Source organism: Drosophila arizonae, chromosome 6, assembly GCF_054131065.1.
Source record: "Drosophila arizonae isolate 15081-1271.41 chromosome 6, UAZ_ARI_1.0, whole genome shotgun sequence".
NCBI classification, from domain to species: Eukaryota; Metazoa; Arthropoda; class Insecta; order Diptera; family Drosophilidae; genus Drosophila; species Drosophila arizonae.
The window spans coordinates 123,936-146,582 of record NC_142926.1 but is presented as its reverse complement, the minus strand read 5'-3'; the positions used below and the strand labels follow the sequence as shown (position 1 = coordinate 146,582).

At 36.4% G+C, this 22,647-nt stretch overlaps 2 protein-coding genes and 1 long non-coding RNA gene across 12 annotated transcripts; 2 read left to right on the top strand and 1 right to left on the bottom strand.

Annotated features, from left to right (window-relative positions):
• The first annotated feature begins 3,692 nt into the window (after window positions 1-3,692).
• Slip1 (SLo interacting protein 1) lies at window positions 3,693-7,735 on the top strand. Of its 3 annotated transcripts, XM_089472451.1 has the most exons (7): window positions 3,693-3,745; window positions 4,154-4,324; window positions 4,468-4,929; window positions 4,979-5,356; window positions 5,418-6,390; window positions 6,470-6,639; window positions 7,187-7,735. In XM_089472451.1, exons 2-7 carry the CDS (start codon window positions 4,277-4,279, stop codon window positions 7,517-7,519), a joined length of 2,364 nt encoding a protein of 787 aa, XP_089328577.1. In that variant the 5' UTR covers window positions 3,693-3,745; window positions 4,154-4,276; the 3' UTR covers window positions 7,520-7,735. The 3 variants fall into 3 exon arrangements, with proteins under 3 accessions (XP_089328577.1, XP_089328578.1, XP_017869318.1); XM_089472452.1 differs by lacking the exon at window positions 7,187-7,735 and adding an exon at window positions 6,712-6,916 and having other exon boundaries at window positions 3,710-4,324; XM_018013829.2 differs by having other exon boundaries at window positions 3,712-4,324.
• LOC149268290 (uncharacterized) lies at window positions 5,432-8,381 on the bottom strand. Its single transcript, XR_016270735.1, has 2 exons — window positions 8,269-8,381; window positions 5,432-8,165 (listed from the first exon to the last, which is right to left on the bottom strand). It is a non-coding gene; the product is annotated as an uncharacterized LOC149268290 (long non-coding RNA).
• A 132-nt stretch (window positions 8,382-8,513) lies between these two features.
• On the top strand, window positions 8,514-15,955 carry LOC108617943 (uncharacterized). 8 transcript variants are annotated; one of them, XM_089472458.1, is made up of 4 exons: window positions 8,514-8,654; window positions 9,515-9,796; window positions 10,300-10,466; window positions 10,821-15,955. In XM_089472458.1, the coding sequence occupies exons 3-4, from the start codon at window positions 10,316-10,318 to the stop codon at window positions 12,455-12,457; spliced, it is 1,788 nt and encodes a 595-aa protein (XP_089328584.1). In that variant the 5' UTR covers window positions 8,514-8,654; window positions 9,515-9,796; window positions 10,300-10,315; the 3' UTR covers window positions 12,458-15,955. The 8 variants fall into 8 exon arrangements, with proteins under 8 accessions (XP_089328584.1, XP_089328579.1, XP_089328585.1 ...); XM_089472453.1 differs by having other exon boundaries at window positions 9,515-10,466; XM_089472459.1 differs by lacking the exon at window positions 9,515-9,796 and having other exon boundaries at window positions 8,545-8,654.
• Window positions 15,956-22,647: the final 6,692 nt, after the last annotated feature.

The following is a 22,647-nucleotide window of genomic DNA, read 5'->3' as shown; positions in this document are numbered from 1 at the left end:
ATGTAAAAAATCATCGATGCATCGAGCATCGATGTTTTGTTACCAATTTTTACCGATGTTGAGCGATGCATCGATGTTTTGCAAAACACCATTATCTGCGAATGCAGTTAACCCCATTTGAAGGCAACCTTTTGTCTTTTTGAGAAGGATGATGGAATCTTCTGTTCCCTCTAAAATAATATGTAATTCTGTTTAATTTTAGTGAAATGTATTAGTCTTCTATAAAAGCATATGGGCAATTCTCTAGTGGCGAATGTGACATTCGTACGTGTTTGAATTAAAAACAAGTAAGAAAGCTCTAGTCGAGACTGCTCGACTACGAGATCCCCTGAACCCTCGGAGCAATAGATATTTCAATAATTTTTCGCGTCTTTCAGCTTACACAAGAAACACGCACACACACACACACATGCACGTACGCACACACAGGCATACATACACACACACGCATACAGACACAAACACATACACACACTCACATACACACACACATACACACACTCACATACACACACACATACACAAACACATACATACACATGCACAAACACATACACACACATACACAAACACATACACACACAAGCACCCACGCATAAACACGCATGGGCTGCAGTATGCGCTTACTATGAGAACTTAATTGTTTAATAACTTTTTTTATGGACGTACGATCTTCATGAAACTTTCAGATTATGATTATAACATGAATATGCATGTAATTGCCAAAGCACAAGTCTCTAGTATTTGAAATACGCTTCTTACAAAAGTGAGGGTGAGGGGGTGAATTTAGAGGTGGGGGGTTAATTTTAACAAAAACCGAAATAGTATAAATTGCATGTAAGCATACATTAAAAATTTGGAGACTCTAGCAATAAAGGTGTAAAAGATATAATTTTATAACTGGTTTTCGATAAAAAAAGATCGGGATGAGTTATCGAATTTTAATGATAAACTTGATATGCGCGCTGTAATTACGGACATTTTAAAAAAATTTGAAGTCTCTAGCTCTTATATCTTCTGAAATCGACGCGTTCATACATACGGACAGACGGACAGACGGACGGACGGACAGACGGACAGACAGACGGACAGGGCCAAATCAACTCAGCTCGTCGCCCTGATCAAGAATATATATACTTTGTGGGGTCTGCCACGCCTCCTTCTGCCTGTTACATACATTTCAACAAAACCATTATACCCTGATTTCCCATTGAAAATGGGTTCAGGGTATAAAAAACGAATGCCAAAATATTTTTGTATTTTAAAGATTAGTGAATCTTTTAGCTCTTGATTAGCTCTATAATTAGTGATTTTAGGCAAATGTTAGTTTCAAGATAATCACAAAAAACCAAGAGGTTCATAGGCTACAAAAAATGTAAGTCGTTTTTTAAATGAACAGTTCAACCTGAGATTTTAGCGAAACCTTAAGTGACAATTTATTACAAATAATTTTTAATTATTAGAAATTGGTACATCTTTAAAATGTTTTTTATTTGATTCAAAAATATTGTGTAGTTTTTTTATTTTTTAGTTTTATTAAGGGTCGAAGGTGACGTGTCGAATAAGACATTTTTTACACCATACATTTATTATTTTTTCAAATTTTTATACCCTGAACCCATTGAAAATGGGAAATCAGGGTATAATGGTTTTGTTGAAATGTATGTAACAGGCAGAAGGAGGCGTGGCAGACCCCACAAAGTATATATATTCTTGATCAGGGCGACGAGCTGAGTCGATTTGGCCCTGTCCGTCTGTCTGTCTGTCTGTCTGTCCGTCTGTCCGTCCGTCCGTCTGTCCGTCTGTCCGTATTTTTGAACGCGTCGATTTCCGAAGATATAAGAGCTAGAGACTTGAATTTTTTTTTTAAATGACCGTTTATACAGCGCGGACGTCGAGTTTGCTTTTAAAATTCGATAAATCATCCCGTTATGTTTTTATCGAGTAAAAACATTCAAGTTCAACATTTATTAAAAATACATCGATGTATCGAATTCTCAATCCGATGTATTAATCCAACATCGATGCTTGATTTTGATAATGTTAATGGACATCGACATCGATGTTTTCAATCAAATTTACATCACTAGTCTGCCACGCCTCCCTCTGCCTGTTACACACATCCTGTCAAATAAATTCCCGAAAAGTCTTATATTAAATTTTCCCTTTGAGAATATAAAAAAAAAAAATTCTCCAGGTTGGATTTTTAATGCTATGTGTCATTTAGTTTGATTACGGCATCATTGGGAACCAACACTAACCACAGAACACAGTGGAACCAGTCAGCCTTTTGTGTTCGTTGCGATTTTTGTGGATAAAAATATCGAATAAAGAGTTTGTGTGAAATTTTGTGTTTCAAACGAAATTACTTATGCCAAAACGTGGAAATTGTTGAAAAAAACATGTGGGGATTAAACCATGTCAAAAACTCAAGTTTACGTTAGCTATAAATCGTTCAAAGAGAGGCGAGAAGTGAACGATGTACCACGTTCAGGACGGCTTTTGACCTCTTTAACTGAAGAATTCGAAGTGTTGTTCAATCGGAATTCTTACCAGAGGCCCAAACCGTCAATGAAGAATATTATCTTGGCGTTATGAGGCGTTTGAGAGAGAATGTTCGTCGCAAAAGACCAGATTTTTGGCGGAACAACAGTTGGATTTTGCTCCACGGTAATGTAGCAGCGCACAAAGCGATCATTATTAACGAGTTTTTCAACAAAAATTCAACAAATATCATCGAACAACCACCGTACTCTCCAGATATGGCCCCGTGTGAGTTTTTCCTGTTTCCAAAACAAAAATTACCACTTCATGGATCCCGTTTTGAGAGCATTGAAGACATAAAAACTAATTCGCAACGAGAACTTTTGTCCATCCCGGAATATAGCTTTCAAGTGTTTCAATGATTGGATTTTTCATTGGAAGAAGGGTATTGCCACAGATGTGGCCTATTTGGAGAGGATATAATAAATTTAGATGATTGATAAGTTCAAAGTTTTCCTTTAATCCACTTTTGGTGTGAAGCAATCCTTTTAAAGTCTCCGTGTCTAATTGTTTCTGTTATTTGTCTTAATTAAATTAATTTCTGAAAATAAACGCTCAACATTAGCACTGCTATGTGGCAAATCAAGTAAATTTTGGGTTAACTCCGTCAAGATGGTTGAATTTCCCTTTTTTAGGTTTGAAACATAACGCCAAAAGTCGTCTGGCGGTACCGCTTCCTCTTGGTTGGATTTACGTTTGCTTCTTCGTCGGTGTCACATAAATTTTTTTTCCCTCCAATTTCAAGCACAAATTCTAAAGTAAGCGATGCCAATCTTTTTGCAATTTAGCGCTGCTAACCCATTTAAAACGGCATTCGTAAACATATCGAAAACGGAATTTAGTGCTGCTAACCCAATGTAAATAATATCATCTTTTTTATTTAATTCATAATTACAAAGGTAATATCAATACCTAAAACTTTTAGTTTTTAGGGTATTTTGCAATATTTTATAAAAGTACGTTGTTTTAGTCTCATCACACGTAGGCACGTAGACCTCCTTTAAAATACGGAGATCTATGTGAAAAGACGGTATACATTTAAAATGTGGAAACTCTAGCTTTAAAGATGTAGGAGATATAACTTAAAAACGGATTTTCGATAAGGTTTTTATCGATAATAAAATAACGGGGTGAGTTATCGATGTCCGAAGACGGACAGGGCCAAATTGACTCAACTCGTCGCCCTAATCAAGAATATATTGTATATACTTTGTGGAGTCTGCCACGCCTCCTTCTGCCTGTTACATACATTTCAACAAAATCATTATACCCTGATTTCCCATTTTCAATGGGTTCAGGGTATAAAAACAAAATTTAGACCATAGTGCAATATAAATAATCTTAATGTCTGCAATTGCCATTCACCACGAGGAACAAATAGTCGTTTCGAATATGACAGTATTTTATAATATTTTCACTCCTAAGTCGAGTGCATAAACAACTTGATCTAACAAATTGTAGTATACATAGTGTTTTTGCTTATAAATTAGTCCGTTTACTTCTGAAATTCTCTTAAAGTAGTATCACTGACCAAAGGACACAGTGGTCTTTGGTCAGTGGTAGTATACAGATTTTTCAAATAATCGATAATAAGATTTTGAAGAAATAGGCACTATGGTCACACAGTCGCGGCGAATTTAGAAATGATAAACGATGTCTGTATTTCTGTTGTGTGGGTGTGGATTTATTTCACGGAATACAAATTAATAAAGCTATGTAATTTGTTATCAAAATGTGCTCTAATAACTGTGTTGTTGAGTTAGATTATGTTGTGCTAAAGGTAAGTTTAAATACAAAAAACCGAGACCAAACAACTGCACACAAACGTATAAACGATTTCAACCATAGAAAATAATGCATGCGTGCAGCATTCTGCAGGCTTGTTCATTCTCACGTTTTTTTCAATTATTGCAATAATTACAGTTAAATGGCAGCGACATTACATCATTGTCTAGTTATGAAGCGGTTCAAATGTTCCTTCAAGCTAAAGAAACCCTAGTAGTTGAATTATGCCGAAAGCGAAATCCCGTCACCTCCGGAGACCTGCAGAAGGACGATATTTGTTCAAGAGTAAAAAATGTTCAAGTATCTAATGCAAAAGCAACCAGTGCCTCAGAAAATATTAATTTCAATTCATTGCCGATGCCACCTCTATCAGTGTCAGCTGAAAATCAAATTATTTTAACGTTACGAACATTTCAAAACAGCGATCAAACCGAACCAGTATCGAAGGAGAAAAAAACGAATGACAAGTTTGTTGCATTCAATAAAACTAACAAAAAATTCAATCATAACGAAAATATTGCACAAACAATTGCCGATCATTTTATTGAGCAAGAGCATCATCTGTTTGAGCAGTGTTTGGAGCCAGAGATCGACATCGAGGTAAGTTTTAGTGCATGAAGAAGAATTTTATAGAACATATGATTTGCAGGAAGTAACACTCGTGAAAAATGATTCAACTAACGATGAAATTGGACTCACTGTGTCCTGCAATAACTTCTACAGTATCAGGGACTGCGAAGAGAATATTATTAATCCTGTGATATGCAACCAGAATGCAGACTTAATAAGAGATGAAGCGGACGTTAATACTGACGCTGATGTCGATGCTGACGCTGATGCCTGTGATGACGTTTTCATAAGTGATATACAGCCAGAGAGCTTAGCTGAGCGCGACGGTCGACTCCGTCGTGGCGATCAAATTTTGCGCATTAATGGCATAGACATCAAGAGTAAAAAACATGCCGAAACGCAAATAGCTGAAAATACTTCGTCTGTTACATTGCTTGTCAGTCGAGTTCTATATCCCGTAAGTACTTAGAATTATATATAAAACACCATCTGATATTCACTTTTAATTTAAAATGGAGGATGACGACGATGATGTCGATGAGGATGATGAAGAAATCGACAGTAACTTTGATTATGCCAACAGCATTCTATCTGATGAATATACAAATGTCGTGGACAAATTGGATAAACTACTCGTAACGCAACAGCGGCAAACAAGCGATAACAATTTAACAACAGAATCTGCGGCAAAACCTATTAAATCTATTTTACCAGCAACTTTCAGTGGATCGCAAACGATGTTCGAAAAGTCAAAAAACAAAGGACAAACTCAAACTAGTGTCACAGAAAAGTTGTACATTGGCAATGTGCAAGGAATGAGCCATGAAACGGACTTTAAACCAATCATAGACAAAAGCCTGCGAACAACAATAATTAGTAAAGAATATGATTATGATGATTGCGAGCATATTTACGAAACAATTCCCGAGGATTCTGAGTCAGAACCCCTCTATTGCTCACCATATCAAAGCTCCAACTATATGACTGCAATGGGATCTTGCTCATCAAGAATGATGGCAGAATCGGATGTTTTAGAAATGCAACAGCAAACGCAACGTGTAGCCCAATGGTTAGGGATTAAATCTCAGCTCAATGCAAGATCCGTTCATACGATGGCTGGCCGTCCAAGCTTATACCATAAGCAACAACATCGAATATCGAATAGAGTTTATACGCTACGCAGTGCTAAAACAAACACCAGTGAATCAAGCAGCAGTGGAGCTAACTGTAGTGCAACTAATGGTGACAACGAAAATAAATGTATAACCCAACAGCAGGAAGAGGTAGAAAATTCTTCAAGTGCCTATAATACGGGTGGCTCCAATAATAGTGCTTCGCCTCACCAAAATGCCATAAATTTAGAGGTCGAACCAATTTCACTTTCAGCGGCAACTGCAAATACAACTCCTAACAACCCTATAACCTCGTTTCAACCCGTTTTGCTACCATTTATAAAATCTGGCCGTATAGTCTGTTCCCAACACAGTTCCGGTACGTAATAGTTCTAATTGAGATTAACATATTCAATTACATAAACACTAAGAATTACAATTTACTCATTATTTTTTAGAAACTGTTGCACTAAATAAAATATCAGCCGACGAGCTGCATCCTTTCGCATCAATTGCTAAAATAGACGCTAAAACAATGCGACCCAAACCAAACGAGGAACAACAAAGCCCATGTCCGCAATTTAACGCTCCCAACTTGAGTCGCTATCATTTTGTTAGCAGTCAAGAGGTAAACACTATTGTAATAAAACAAATAATCTAATACCTATATGGATGATCATAATGAACGATAGTTTTGTAGGTACGAAATATAGTGGTATTCATTTATCACAGAAATCGTTACATATTTTAAAAACGGTTTGAAGCATAATAAAAATATGAAATGGAAATAATGGATTAATTAATATATAAGAATCAAATAAAAGACATAACTTAAGAAATGAAATTTAAATTGTTAAGAAGCAGAGGCTTATAATGCATATAAAAAGCATGTACGAAAAAGTTAATTATATATGAATCATCAAATAGAGGAAAAATGAAGAATTATTTTCACCTCATCAAAAAGAATTATATAGAACGGTGACAGAAATTCAATATTCAAATTTTTTAATGTAAATTTGGATTATATTAATATATTTTTGGATGTAGTAAGTACGAAATGTATAAATCAAAGCATAGATCTCTATTGTAGACATGCAGCTTTAATTAGGTTTTCTAATGCAGTATTTCACGTCTTGAATTTCAATATATTTAATTGTGCTGTTTTCTTTAACTAGGTCGCAAATAAGACTCTTACCACACCAAAGACAAGCTCTATTTTAGGAGAAAATGTCTCGAAGGAAATCCCAATGGTGTGGAAAGTAAAACGGCGTCCAGATGGAACCAGATATATAGTTAAACGTCCAGTACGTAATATGAGCATGGGTATACGTAAAAATATACGTAACAACGAAATAACAACAACTGAGGATGATACAATATCAGAGGTTAAGATCGGACGTTATTGGACTAAGGAAGAAAGGAAACGACATATAGAACGTGCACGCGAACGTCGACATCATCAGCAATTGCTCCATCAACAGCAGCAACAACAATTTCCCACACAATAGATTATAAAGTGATTAATTTTAATGATTTTCCAACCTGAAAACATTACATTCAATTTGATGCGTATGCGTATATATATCCAAGATTACGGGTTTCAAAAGCATCGCAAATAATAGTTTTATCTATATTATCGAATTTCAATATGGATACGATATAAAATGTATTATAAACTTAAAAAGCTCATTGAAATAAAACCAAAAAACGAAAATGATCTTAAACACCCACAGAAACTACTTTTTAAAAGTCGTCAATCATCGAATCATCGCAGACCCCATAAAGTATATATATTCTTAATCAGCACGACGAGCTGAATCGATATAGCCCTGTCCGTCCGTATGAAAGCGTTGATCCTAGAAGTTATAAGAGCTAGAGAGCTGAAATTTGGCATACATACATATTTGTGTTTACCATACGCAGTACAAGTTTATGATATTTTTTCGATAACTCGAAGAATTGATTTTGTTTTTTTTTTTTTCAGCCTAATTTGACCACTTTTAAACCTGGAGACTTAAGATTTACTATGTGTATGTATACATTAGTTGAATACAAAGATTTTGTCATTTACAGATTTTGGATACCACGCCCTCTTCGCCCCCCATTTGTAAAGAGCGAATTTAAAGTACTAGAGACTTCATCAAGATTGTCCGTCTACAAAAAAATTATTCAACTAATAAATTTTCATAAATTTTTGCCCACATTGCAGCGCAGCCCAAGCGCAGCCTCTGCTTACTGCGCAGTTGCTTATACGTACATGTGGTCGCATGTGTATGTTTGTGTGCATAAAAGAAGTGCAGAATGATTAGAATATCAGCTTAGACGGTTCAGGGTATCTCCTAGCGAACAGTCTCGACTGGAGCCTTCTTACTTGTTACCGCTTGTATATGTGTTGCATGCGCTGATGTACGCTTTGCCAACTGAGCAAGTCTGCGCTGCAACATGTTGGTCCATGTTGTAGTTGTGTACATACACATAGGAGAGAACAGTCTGTTGTGTGCTCTGTATATTTTTCATTCTGTTAACAGTTTCTGTATCTTTGACGTTCTTTACATGTTCAAATTACATATATGTTAATTTGTGAAGCCGGCAAAAAATTACTTTGTAACCGGCAAAAAAAAAGACCCGAACCTGAAAATTTAAGTATGGTTTGTTGCTAATTAAAAACAATAAAATTTGCTCATGTATAAATAGTGCTGTCTAATTTGTTTGTGAATTTTATATCCGATTCGAGGCGTGGCTGAGATCCTATTGTATATGCAGATACGATGCATGTGCATGTGTGTACGAGTCAGTATTGAAATGTGTGCGTATTATCATACAGTTCCCAACTCTTAAGAAAGAGAAATTTATTTTACTGCATTCGATATTTTCCGTTTGAGAATCGAAACTAAAACAAATGTTTCTGTAAAAAGATTACCTAGGTGTTATTTTGTAATTTTGTAAATTATGTACAAATACATTTTAGTAAGGATGCGAGCGCTAGAGCTGAGAGCGGTTATAGGGTGAGTGACACGCAGGCCTAATGTTAGTTAGGGGTTGTTCCGTCCAAAAGAGAACGTAAGTTTGTACGGTAGGAACATATTCGAAACTACATATACATATGTATGTATATATGTGTATATATTTTAATAAGAATATCAAACGGCTGAACTCCTAATATTGAATAGTTAAATAATTTTTGGGTGTTTTTCATAGGTTTAAGTGTGATTAAATTACATTCACATGCCGAAATACATGTACAGCTTAGATGCAGATATATACATATATATATATATATATATATATATATATATATATATATATATATATATATATATATATATATATATATATATATATATATGTGTGTGTGTGTGTGTGTGTGTGTGTGTGTGTGTGTGTGTGTGTGTGTGTGTGTATGCACGAATGACATGCCTATACCCATACAAAGTCAAACACCGACACAGAATAGTATACGTGTATGTATACCAAATGCAATTCAGTATTTCTGTCTATTGCAGAAAAGGGAATTCAACTTCTGCGGAAACAATGTCTAATCATTGATAAATTCATCACTCGCGACTAATATACAAGTTAATGCACATTTTAAGTATTAACATATATACATAAAATGCATAAATTACATCATGAATGCACGAGTGCTGTCGTTTATTTACAGTTGCGTATAAAATTCCCGTTTCGTAAAGATAAAATCATAATAATTCAGAAAGAAACATTTAAATATAAAATATAATAAGATATTTTAATCGCATATCGTATCAGAGACAAATTGATATACCGAAGTGAGTTCATCAATGATGGCTATATCTTAGCCGAGCTGACATCTAATACTAATAATAATAATAAACTTCATCGCCAATATCGTCGAGTGAGCGGGAAGTTGTGATTTGGGACTGTAATAGTTAATTTTCCTCGTTAACGGTCGCACACAATTCGCACACAAAGATAGTACCTTTACATCTCCAGTTACTAATAATTGTTCGATAAGAATGTCTGCTAATGCTTCTGCGGCCATACAAATTACACCTCAAATACTTAATGATATTAACATGACAGACTCAATTCACAAACTCAATCAGACTCACGCACGCAATCAAATGATTGAACAGCAAAAGATGCACACGATTCCATTGCCTGAAGACCCGCGTACATTGCAGCTGGCATTGGAGCTATCCTTGGTGGGCCTCAATGAGAGTAATCAAAATAATAGTTATGCTCAGCCAATACTCGCACAGAGTGATTATGATATCGGCGACATTAATGTGGTGTCTGGCGCATTCAACAGGACCGATGTAGGGCCCATGAACAATCTACCGCTACCACCGACGACTGCATCTGGGCTTTTAATGCCCTCCGTTGGCCTGGAGGAAAGATCAAAGAAGTCACAAAATATGACCGAATGTGTTCCAGTTCCCAGTTCCGAACATGTTGCAGAAATCGTGGGACGCCAAGGTAAGGAACCGTCATACATATTGCCCACTATATTAATTAAACTTGTCTTCCTGGGACTAACTGCATTGACTGACTGACTGATTAATTCCTAAAATGTACATTATCATTAATTCATTATTTTCTTAAAATTGGAATCGATCCGCTTTGGCGTCGAATGTTCAGAAAAAGCTTCAAAGATGTTAGAAATATAGTCAGATTCTTGGTTACAAAATTGAATCATATTCTGTGGGCTAAACTAATGGTTATTAAATTATGGTTAATATAGATAAACAAATAAATTTAAACAATCATATAAAGCCAAATACGCACTGCTATACCGCTAAAATGATTTTTTTTTTTTTAAATATTATTTAGGGTGCAAGATAAAAGCTTTAAGAGCAAAAACCAATACCTACATCAAGACTCCAGTGCGTGGAGAGGAGCCAGTATTCGTTGTAACAGGACGCAAAGAAGATGTAAACAAGGCCAAACGCGAAATACTTTCAGCTGCTGATCACTTCAGCCTAATTCGAGCCTCACGGAAACCATCAATAGAAGGATCGAACAGCGGGATAAGTGGAAGTGGCAAATCGGGTTCATTGGCTGTGGGCATTGTTGCTAGGGCGCAGTCTGGGCCGCCTTGTTTGCCCGGCCAAATCACAATTCAGGTGCGTGTACCTTACAGAGTCGTGGGCCTAGTTGTTGGGCCGAAAGGTGCCACCATTAAGCACATACAACAAGAAACACAAACATACATTGTCACCCCGTCTCGTGAAAAGGAACCCATATTCGAGGTAACTGGACTACCCGAAAATGTGGAGACCGCACGCAAACAAATCGAGGCTCATATAGCCCTACGTACGGGCAATAGCGCTCATGGTAGTGAGAGTGGTACGGAAACCTTAGAGTCACACGAATACGCTACGCTGCACACGATTAATACGCTCAGCCAGATACTAAATGACGATCTTAACTCAGATATCTTGTCATCAATCTATACAAGCGATATTGCACCCAGCATTAATTACGTAGACAACTCTCATAGTGTCATTGATAATATTTCAAGTTCGAGCACTGCCAACTCTATCATGCCAGTGCATAATTTAACGAAATGTTTTCAAACTTCTGATATAGTAGATCTCACACCTAATATAACTCCAACAACAACAACGGACAGAAACTTCACGCTGGCACTATCGAGCACTGTAATTGACCTTAAGGCGCAGGGCTCAAAAACCAATTCATTATTCCGCAATACAAATACCAATATCAATGCTAGTCTAAATGCAAATGCCAATGTCATTGCCAATAGCGCCAACATCAATACCAGTGCAAATGCCAGTGTCAATACCAACACCAACAGTAATAATAATACCAAATCGTTGTCATTCTGTCCACCCACGTCCGCCTCTGCAAATATTTCATCTGGCTCTTGTCAATCAATCTCAACTAACATATTAACGCGTTCATGCTCATCTGCCTCCTCGACTGCATCAACTAAAAGCACAAACAACAGCGCCAATAGTACTAACAGCGTTAATACTCCTCCAGAGCTGTTGAATATATGGAAAAAATTGAATGATGCAATTGACGTTGATGAGGGCATTGGAGACTCTCCCAGCATTTGGAATCTTCCATCAACCACAACAACTACAGCGGCATCCCATTGCTCGCCCACGGCCTCAATTAGTCCAACGGACTCGCTGCTAGGGGAGCACAGCCTAAACATTAGTCAGAAAATTTCAGGCAACAGCACCAATAAGGAACCATGCACCAAAAATGGTTCTTCATTATTGCAACATCATAATCAGCGGAACCTATTGAAGAATAGTTCAGATAAATTACATCGTGAATGTTTTGTATGCAATGAGAAAGAAGTGACGACCGCTCTAGTTCCTTGTGGTCACAATATGTTTTGTATGGACTGTGCCAATCAAATTTGTGTCTCAATAGAATCCATTTGTCCCGTATGTCACTCAATTGTTTACCATGCCATGCGAATTTTAGCATAAATTATTTCGAGAGAGGTGTATGTAATATTTAGTATTATTTCAACAATAATCAAAACTACGTCAAAATCTAAAATAAAGAACACCTAATTTGAGGGCTCCGCAATGGTAAATAAGCACTTGTTCATCTAATAGATTTTAAAGGTCATGGGAGGCTACATCGATTTCATTAATAGCTTTTACTTATATAATTTGTAAATGAAATGGAGATGCAACAGAAAATATTATGTATTTTAAAAACAAAAAGACTTTCAATGAATTCACTTTTATTTCGGGATCATAATTTAAAGAAAATTAGAGGATTCCCATCAAATCCGATTTCGTACTAGTATCGGAACGCATTTAAAAATTCCATATTAAAGTTATGAAACCGTATATATATAAGTTTCCTTTAATATAGAAATGTTAATATATATATGGAATACATACAAGTAAGAACGTTGCAGTCAGGCGTTACCAACTCCAGAATACTAATATTACTAGTAACTCAACCATCCAAATTTGATTTGATTCCAGCTCTTAAAGTCTAGGAGATGTAAACTTTTACGGTTTGCCACGCCCCTTGCGGGCAGAGATATATCCGCCATAGCTCTTTAGACCTATGCGTGTATATACAAAATATGCCCAAAATATAGCAGAGTTTGAAAAATCACTATACCTTCATGTCCGATTTGCCACGCCCCTAGTAGGCGTAGATACATATATCCACTATAGCTTATTGATCTTGGGTGGTCGACGCGGATCTACATTCCAAATGTCAGCTTTCTAGCTATTCAGCTAAAATGATTTCTGGTATATCGCAAAATGCATTTTCCGATTTGCCACGTCCCTAGTGGTCGGATTGGGACAATTTATAGATCGGAGATATACACGAGTATGTTCTCCGAATATCAAGTCTCTAGCTTAAATAGCGCCGAAGTAAACTGCGTTCATACGGACAGACGGACAGCCAGCAAGACGGACATTGCACAAAACCAATATACACATTTCACTTTCGTAAATGAGTATAAAAATAAATACTAATACAAAAACAAATAGAAATAGATATATGACATATATAATCATTTTTAACACTTTCAGATATATGAAATAGTATTTTATATGTAAGATCAATTTAAAAAGTCGAATATTTTTAGACTTTCAAAATTAGTAAACTATGTCGTATATTGGTTTTGAAAGGCAAAATACAAATGTAGCTTTTAGTCATAATATACTGCACATATACGCATAATCCATGCCCCTATATACTGTTTACACTACATATACAATATGCATAATGGTAATCAAGTTGCTAATTAAGTTGACTGATAAATAGGCGGTAATACATTAGGTACATGCATATATACGAACTTTTTTAAATTTCAATCCAAATAATATAAGTTGTATTAATATTTAAATTCATAGAAAATTATATAAGAAATACGTATGCATATATATATATATATATATATATATATATATATATATATATATATATATATATGATAGCCTATAATATGTAATTATGAATAAAAAGACTTATATATTTATTAGCCAATAATATTGAAAGTATCTCGCGCTAAAAGTTACGTTCCTTTTGTTTTGACTTAATTTAAAATGCTTATCGTCTAGAGATCTATTACGAAGATCATATTACAATACATGTATTGTATATACTTGATGAGATTTAATTCTTCATTCCGTTTTGGTTTTTCCGCAAACCAAATGTTCAAATGTATGTAACAGGCAGAGCGAGGAGGAGGAGGAATGACAGACCCTATAAATCATATATATTCTAGATCAGGGAAAGAGCTGAGTCAAGACTTGCTATTTAAGTCCTTTTATAGTTTTTATATCTGGCACATCATTAAAGTTAGAGTCTCCAAATTTGAAATATCGATTCATGTGTATTTTTCTTATATTTTGGATACCGGCCCCAAATTTTATCTTCTAATTTTGAAGGACTTTTAATATTTTATGCAATGTCAAATATATTTAGATCATATGCTCAAAAGATAATTCCGCTAAAATGTATTAATCAAAACGAAGCTATTATCTACACACGTGCAAGTAGACGTGAGTAACGCGAAAGAGTTTTCTTGGAAGTATACACGCATGTATATAAACATGTATATTTTGGCACATTCGAAGAATGTCCATTGAATTATATTACCTTTAAGTTGTTACTTTAAGGTATTTAATTATTTATTATTATTTTGTATGATATTTTTATAAATATGCTATATGAAAATTTAATTGATTGTTTTATGATTTCATGAGACATTCAAACTGTGAAGTAAATTTAATTTAAAGCACACCGGATTCGCGGTCTCCCACCCTCGGCTAGAACTTTCTTACTGATTCTTTTATAATGAAGCTTGAATTTATTATTATATTTTATAAATTGAAATTTTAGAATAACGATAAATATGAGTGAGACTAAAAGCGCAAAATATTGAATATTATAAACTTATTTAATACCAAATAATTCATATATACACATTAAAAAATATTATGTATTTTATATATATATGGTGGAAATATACCATTTTAGTACCAATTTATATAATGGTACTAAAAACGTATATTTTAAACAATTAACTAACAAACGTTATGAAAGAAGACAAAAATATTAATAAATTAAGTATAAAATAGATATGAAAAAAGAAATATCCATCAGAATTTGCAAGAATTTATTTTTCGTGACATCTACTTACACACACATCATTTTATAAATATTCATTCCCAACTTCCAAAAGAATTCTGGCATAGAAAAATTTTATTTGAAGCTGGATACTCCGTGAAATACTTCTTTATGTTAACGACTTAACTCATAAAGTCTGTTAAATATATGGCACGGGTGCACGCAATCATCCAATAAACTTCCAAAAAAGACCTTGTTAAAATATCTAACTGGCAAATTATCCTTTAATACTCAATTTATTTATTTTATTTTTTTATTTATTTATTTTATTTTTTGTTTTTTGATAACCTATCAGTACTATTCATTACATAAAAAAGTATTAGAAAATTTACACATTTACATTTGATTTAATTCTCTGCTCCATTATATAATTGACGATAAAGATGATTATTTAAATAGTTGCACGCGCACATTTATAATTACATATATATATATAGTAATATTTGATTGCAGTTCGTATAAATGACAAAAAAAGGAGAAATAAATAATGTTTGCACCACATGCATACTTCGTCGCGTGGAAATATTTTTTTACAGATGATGTAAGCTTTTACATCTAATTTGTAGATGGTGGTTAAAGTATTTACAACGAATATTTTATAAATGTTTAAACTTATAAAACTAAAAAAGTATATATGTATATATATATATATATATATATATATATATATATATATATATATATATATATATATAATATATATAATATAGAAAATATGATATATATAAAATATATACATATAGGGGAAAAAACAGAGCAAAGAAATATTTATATATATGCAAATAGTGAAATATCCATATTGTGTTCGTAAGAAATAAATTATATATAAATATATATAATATTATATATATATATATATATATATATATATATATATATATATATATAAATATTACATTTCATAGATCTATTTTAATCGACATTAATTTTAAACAAGTAATTAAATATAACACATATAAATACTAATGTCGATTAAAAACATAACTTTATATAACAAATATATACAAAATATAATATATGTATTACTAAAAGGTTATATAATAAAATTTTTCGAATATAATTTGTGTTTTTATCAATCATAGGTATGTGTTCCACTCCTATACTGTATACGTCTAAAATAGTTCCGTAGAAAAATGATTAACGTAAGAATTGTAATCTAGTAAAATTGTTGATTACGGTACTAGTCGATTAGAGATCCAAGAATTCCCAAGAAAAATCCACGACTTCCCAGGGAAAATTATATTCCCCTCATTCTTCGATCAAGAATACTATTAAGTTGACCCGGCAACTTTGTACCGCTTAACAATGTAATTGTGGCCGAATTTTTTGCTTAAAAACCCGCGCGGGAAGCAGCAATTGAATAATTTCTATCCATTTCGGATTACATGTAAATGTAATGAATAGATCTAGCCGATCATAATGACGAGCATATGTCATTGCATCTTGCGCATATTCATGCATATGACGCGGGCTACCTGTGTATGTCGCTGGTAAAATGTCAATTGACTATCATTTTCTGAATCTCCTTCTGTGCTTATTGCATCGCGTAAATAAATATACTCTTCCGAACGAAATTTAGCTTGATTCAAACGGATGAAAGTCAGGCACTCCGTTTCGATTTTAACGTACATGTCAACGCAGTATTGTTTAAGCAGTTGACGAAATCGCAACAAATAATTGTCAGAATTTTCACTAATCATCAAACGATATGCGTAATAATTCATCGAACTAACCTCATCTGAAACAAATACAGTAAAAATTGTATTTTAAAACCCCCTAATAGGCTACTCTCTACTAAATTAAGAGTGATACATTTTTTTGTGTACCAAAAGCAAACAGAAACAAGTAAGAAGGGTCCAGTGGAGACTGCTCGACTACCCTGAACCCTTCAAGTTGATATTCTAATCATTCTGGACTTCTTTTATGCACACATACATACACATGCACCTATAAGCACGCGCTCTGCTCACTACGCAGTAAGCAGCGGCTGCGCTTGGGCTGCGCTTGGGCTGCACTTGGGCTGCGCTGCAATGTGGGCAATATTATGACAATTTATTTGTTGAATAATTTCTTTTGTAGACATACAATCTGAAACTTTTAGAGCGTAATCATATGGTTAAAATGTGTGTACACTCCAAAGCACAAGTCTCTAGTATTTGTATTATGAACTATTAACTCTATATACAACGCGAATTTGAAGTCTCTAGGTTTAAAAGTGTTCAAACTAGGCTGAAAAAACCAAGTCGATTTTTCGATTATTCTCGATAAAAAAGCTATCGGATGAGTTATCGAAAAAATAAAGCAAACTCGTACTGCCTATGGTATACACGAGTATGCATGCCAAAGTTCAGCTCTCTAGCTCTTATATCTTCTGAGATCCTTTTGTTCATACGGACGGACGGAAGGAGGGACGGACAAACGGACAGGGCTATTTCGACTCAGCTCGTCGTCCTGATAAAGAATATATATACTTTATGGGGTCTGTAATGATTCCTTCTGCCTGTTACATACTTTTCACAAAACCATGGCGAGTTTGCTTTTAAAATTCGATAAATAATCCCGTTATGTTTTTATCGAATAAAAAATATTCAAGTTAATGTCAGGTGCCACTATAGCTAATTGGGAATGATTTTTCTTTTTTTTTTTAATTTCTCAAATATTTAATATAATATGTAGATCATTAGCTGAAAGTTTCACTAATTTCCGTTCAGTCAAAAATTAATAAAAAACAGGTAAGAATGCTCTAGTCGAGAGTGCCCGACTACGAGATCCCCTGAACCCTTCGAGCAATAGCTGTTTCAATCATTTTTCGCGTCTTTCTGCTTACACAAGACACACACACACACACACAGAGTTCGAGTTGCGTTTTCACGGAGTGCGGTCGATGTCATCGTGATCCATCGTAGACAATAGCTTGAACTGTGTTTTCCCCTGTGAAAGTGGAAAGAACTGAAGTCAACGTGTTTGCTGTGGGCGCGGCGTACCCAGCGACCTTAAAAAAACTACCAGAGACTTACTGCGCGGCGGTTCGTGGAATTCCCAAGCGGTATAATTCGGTGGTGCAAGAGAAGGGGGGGGGGGGGCGATAGCGTCATTGTTTTGGCGTCAGGGCTTCTTTCCTTTCCTTGTCTTTTGTGGGCGAGTAAATTTTGTTACTTTAGGCGTCACACTTGCGCAATAATAAAACAAGTAAGAACGTTGCAGTCGGGCGATACCGATTGCAGAAGACTCATTCACAGCCCAAACGCTGTCAACCAGAGTATATAGTGCAATTTTCAAGTCTAGTGCGCAACAAAAAACAGGGCATGATCCCATTTAAAATGGGAAAATCATCGATAGCTATTGCTATGATCATTGCATAATTGCATTCAAATTACATGCATATGTATATAATTTATACAATTTTGACTTTTAATAATATACATGTATTTATATCCATATATTGGATACCGGCTTCAAGCTAGCAGCAGATCAGCGCGATTTTACTATACATGTGCACACACTCATCGTCTATTCTATGCGTACAGACAGAAGCGCGCCTTTTCTCACATTCTTAGAATTTCGATTGATTTCTGGACTTTCTAGCCGTTACTGTAGTTTTGTCTGATGACGCTCTCTTATTAAGCTATTCTATTTTAGCAGCTGAGTGCTCGAGCAAAGCAATGGCGCGGGTGCTAAGGGCGACGCAAGTAACGTTAGAGTAGGGAGGTTCGAACCTCTACTATGTTTTTTTTTTTTTTTTTTCATACATTTTTCGTTTTTTATAAAATAGATATTTTATTGGGAAGGTGCGAGCTTGACTGAATGGCACTTAATACTTTTCATTTTCTTAGTCGAATAATTTTATAAGTTTAAATTTGTTTCTTCTTAAATAGCCCTCAAATACATATATGCAAATACATACATATGTATATATGTAAGTCTGCACGCATAGCATCAAGCATTCCAGCCTTATACACGCGCTCATTTGTATGTGTGTATGTATGCACACATAAATGCGTACTCTAGCATATTCTAAGAATCTCGTTGCGATTGATTTGTCTTTGCATTGTTTTTGAATTTCCAGCCACCACTCTGGCTTTTCTTTGCTATGTGGCGTCATAACAATAATGTGATTTCGTTTTAACTTCTATTGATCGAAACGACGCGGTGGTGCTGTAGGCTGAAGCGCCGACGACCATTATTTTAGCTATTTTGACAAACATGCTGTTTGGGTTGGGTGCGAGTTCAAATCCCGCGGAAAACACTTTTTTGTAAATTGCAAATTTTTGTTATTTTAGCTTCTTTTAAATTTTTTTAAATTCATAAAAATGTTTCCTTTTGTATTATGAATATCTATTAAGCTTATTTATATGTACAAATGCATAAATAGATGGCTGACGCATATAAATGTCGCGATACGGGCACTGTAAATGCCGATTGCCACGCCCCTAGTGGCCGTCGACTCCTCAATTTTAGCCAGTTCTTAGAACGAGTAACCGGTTACCTAAATGCAAAATTTGAATTCTTACGCTCAAAAAATGTGAAAATTACAGGGTATTTTTCGATATGCCACGCCCCTAAAGAGGCTTAAAAATTATTTTTGGGGCATCGATAGAGGAGGCTACCAGTAACTTAACTATCCAAATTTGAAGCTTCTAGCTCTTAAATTGTAGGAGATATAAACTTTTGCGGTTTGCCACGCCCCCTATGGGCGGACATATATCTACCATAGCTCGTTGGACTTGGGTGATCAACCCGCGTATATATACCAAATTTCAGATCTCTAGCATCAATAGTGCCTAAAATATAGCAGAATTCGAAAAATCACTATATCTTCAGGTCCGATTTGCCACGCCCCTAAGGGACGTAGATATATAATTTTTTCACCCATCTTCATAGAATTAAAACATTAGCTTACGTGCAAAATTTCAGCATTCTAGGTTTATAACTTTAGGAGATACAGTTTTGTCCGATTTGCCACGCCCCTAATGGGCGGAGATATATCCGCCATAGCTTGTGATCTTGGGTGGTTGGCGCGGACCTACATACCAAATTTCAGCTTTCTAGCTCTTCAACAAACATGATTTCTGGTATATCGGAAAATGCATTTTCCGATTTGCCACGCCCCTAGTGGGCGGATCGGGAAAATTTTAACACTTTATAAATCGGAGATATACACGAGTATGTGTTCCAAATTTCAAGTCTCTAGCTTCAATAGCGCCGAAATAGATTGCGTTCATACGGACAGACGGACAGACGGACGGACAGCAAGACGGACATTGCACAAAACCAATATACTCATTTCACTTTCGTGAATGAGTCTAAAAACCAGGTGCATTCACTCTAACAGCTGTTAGTAGTGCTGGAAATTGCATCGGGCAATCAGCTGCTCACTAACGTTGGTGAGTTGCTAAGCCTTAGCAAAGACAACAACCTAGCTGCTGGAGTGAAGTAGCAGTTATTAAAAGTAGTGCATACTTTCGGGCTCTCGCTGTAGTCAAGTTGAGTTTAAGTTACTGCACGAAGCTGTGGGCAAGGCCTTGAGAGACCGATCGGTAGTTAAAACACTTACCGAATCGGCTCAAGTTGAGATTCGCGATCTAGATGAGTTAGCGACCAAAGAGGAGATCTTGGAGGCAATTAGGGTGCAGTTGAAGGATAGCTCACTCCCCATTGAGGCTATCAAATTGCTTCGGCCAGCTTTTGGTGGACAGCAAAGAGCTACGGTTGCTCTTCCAATTGGGAAAGCTAAAACTCTGCTCGAGCTGTCCAAAATTAGAATAGGATGGGTAGTTTGCCGTATCCGAGCCGTGGAGCAGCCTAAACGCTGTTTCAAGTGCCTCGATTACGGTCATATGGCAGCAAACTGCGGCAGCGACTGTGACTTAAAGGGCGCCTGTTTCAGGTGTGGAGAGATGGGTCACAGTGCCAAAGCATGCACCAAGCCACCAAAATGTAGCCTCTGCATCCGGAAAGGTGAAAAGCAGACGGACCATTCAGCAGGCAGCTTCAAGTGCCCATCTTACCGTGAAGCTGCTCGTAAAATGAAATGTTAAGGTTTTTGCAGCTTAACTTAAACCATTGTGTTGCTGCCCAAGATCTTCTAGAGCAGACCATTAAGGAAAAATGTATAGACGTAGCTTTTCACAGTGAGCCTCACCACTGTAGAACCAGCTGCCCTAGGACATGGTCAACAGACGTTAATGGCAAAGCTGCGTTGTGGGTATGCGGCAACTCAACGAACGTACTTTCGAATGTTAAGTCATTCAATGGGTTCGTACGTGGCCGATATGGTAGCTTATGGCTTTACAGTTGCTATCTGGCCCCCAGCATGCAGCTCAGTGAATTCACGACGGTGCTCGATGAGCTTGCCGAGGATGCTAGGGGTCGGAAGGCCATTATAGCTGGAGATTTGAACTCCTGGGCGCTAGAATGGGGTAGCCCCACAACAAATGCCAGAGGTCGTATCCTACTGGAGATCTTCGCGACACTAGATGTTGCACTGCTCAACACTGGCCATGAATACACCTTCAGTCGGGCGGGATACGGGTCTGTTATCGACATTACTTTTGTCACTTCATCCCTCTTTCGGGGAGCAACATGGACCCATTGTGATAGCTATACAGGCAGCGATCATACGGCACTTCTGTTCACAATAAGTGAGCCACCTGCCAGGGCGTCAACATTGTGGAGGGAGTCGTATCGGCTAGATACTTTTGATCCCGCGGTCTTTTCAGAGGCCATTCAGTCTCTGGGTACAATTGGTAATGCTGAGGCCAGAGCATGCCAAATGGTAGCCCAAATACAGAGTGCCTGCAATAGCAGCATGTTACGCCGCAAGCAGTTCACGCGACAACATGAGCCTACGTATTGGTGGAATACGCAAATAGGTGACATTCGTCGCAAATGCATCCAGGCGAGAAGAAGCTACCAACGGGCTCGCGGTAGGTCAACGTTTTTTGAGAAACAGTTAGCTTACCAGGCAGCTAGAAGACAGCTGAAGATGGCCATTCGGGCAAGCAAAAGAGAATGTTTTTTACAGTTGTGCGACTCAGCCGAATATGACCCTTGGGGCAGGGCATATAAGATAGTAGTTAAAAGACTATACGCAGGTAGACAGGTGCAGCCTACGGATCGTCTGGAGCTTAAATCGATTGTGGAAACACTCTTTCCAGAAAGTTTAAGCTCCATTCACGCCCCTGAGTCCGAGTCTGCTGATCAGGGCTCAAAGAGCACTGAAATTGTTTTAGTTACAGAGGAAGAAATATCAGTAGTTCTCCGAGGTCTTAGAACCAACACAGCTCCAGGGCCGGACGGGATCCCAAATCGTGCGCTAAAGCTAGCCCTCGCCTTGCACCCAAGTACGTTCGCCGAATTATTTAACGAATGCCTGATCCAAGAGACGTTCCCGGCAAAATGGAAAGCCCAGAATCTGGTATTGCTACCCAAGGCTGGCAAACCACCAGATGAGCCATCTTCGTACAGACCGATCTGTCTCTTAGACACCATGGGAAAGGTGTTTGAGAAA

What these genes read in the sequence shown, in the direction of transcription:
- Slip1 (XM_089472451.1), top strand. Translation starts at nt 4,277, where the DNA reads ATGTGCTCTAATAACTGTGTTGTTGAGTTAGATTATGTTGTGCTAAAG. An exon ending in AGCCAGAGATCGACATCGAG is followed by an intron (nt 4,930 to 4,978) that starts GTAAGTTTTAGT and finishes TATGATTTGCAG; the next exon opens with GAAGTAACACTCGTGAAAAA. An exon ending in CTGTTCCCAACACAGTTCCG is followed by an intron (nt 6,391 to 6,469) that starts GTACGTAATAGT and finishes ATTATTTTTTAG; the next exon opens with AAACTGTTGCACTAAATAAA.
- LOC108617943 (XM_089472453.1), top strand. Translation starts at nt 10,004, where the DNA reads ATGTCTGCTAATGCTTCTGCGGCCATACAAATTACACCTCAAATACTT. An exon ending in AGAAATCGTGGGACGCCAAG is followed by an intron (nt 10,467 to 10,820) that starts GTAAGGAACCGT and finishes AATATTATTTAG; the next exon opens with GGTGCAAGATAAAAGCTTTA.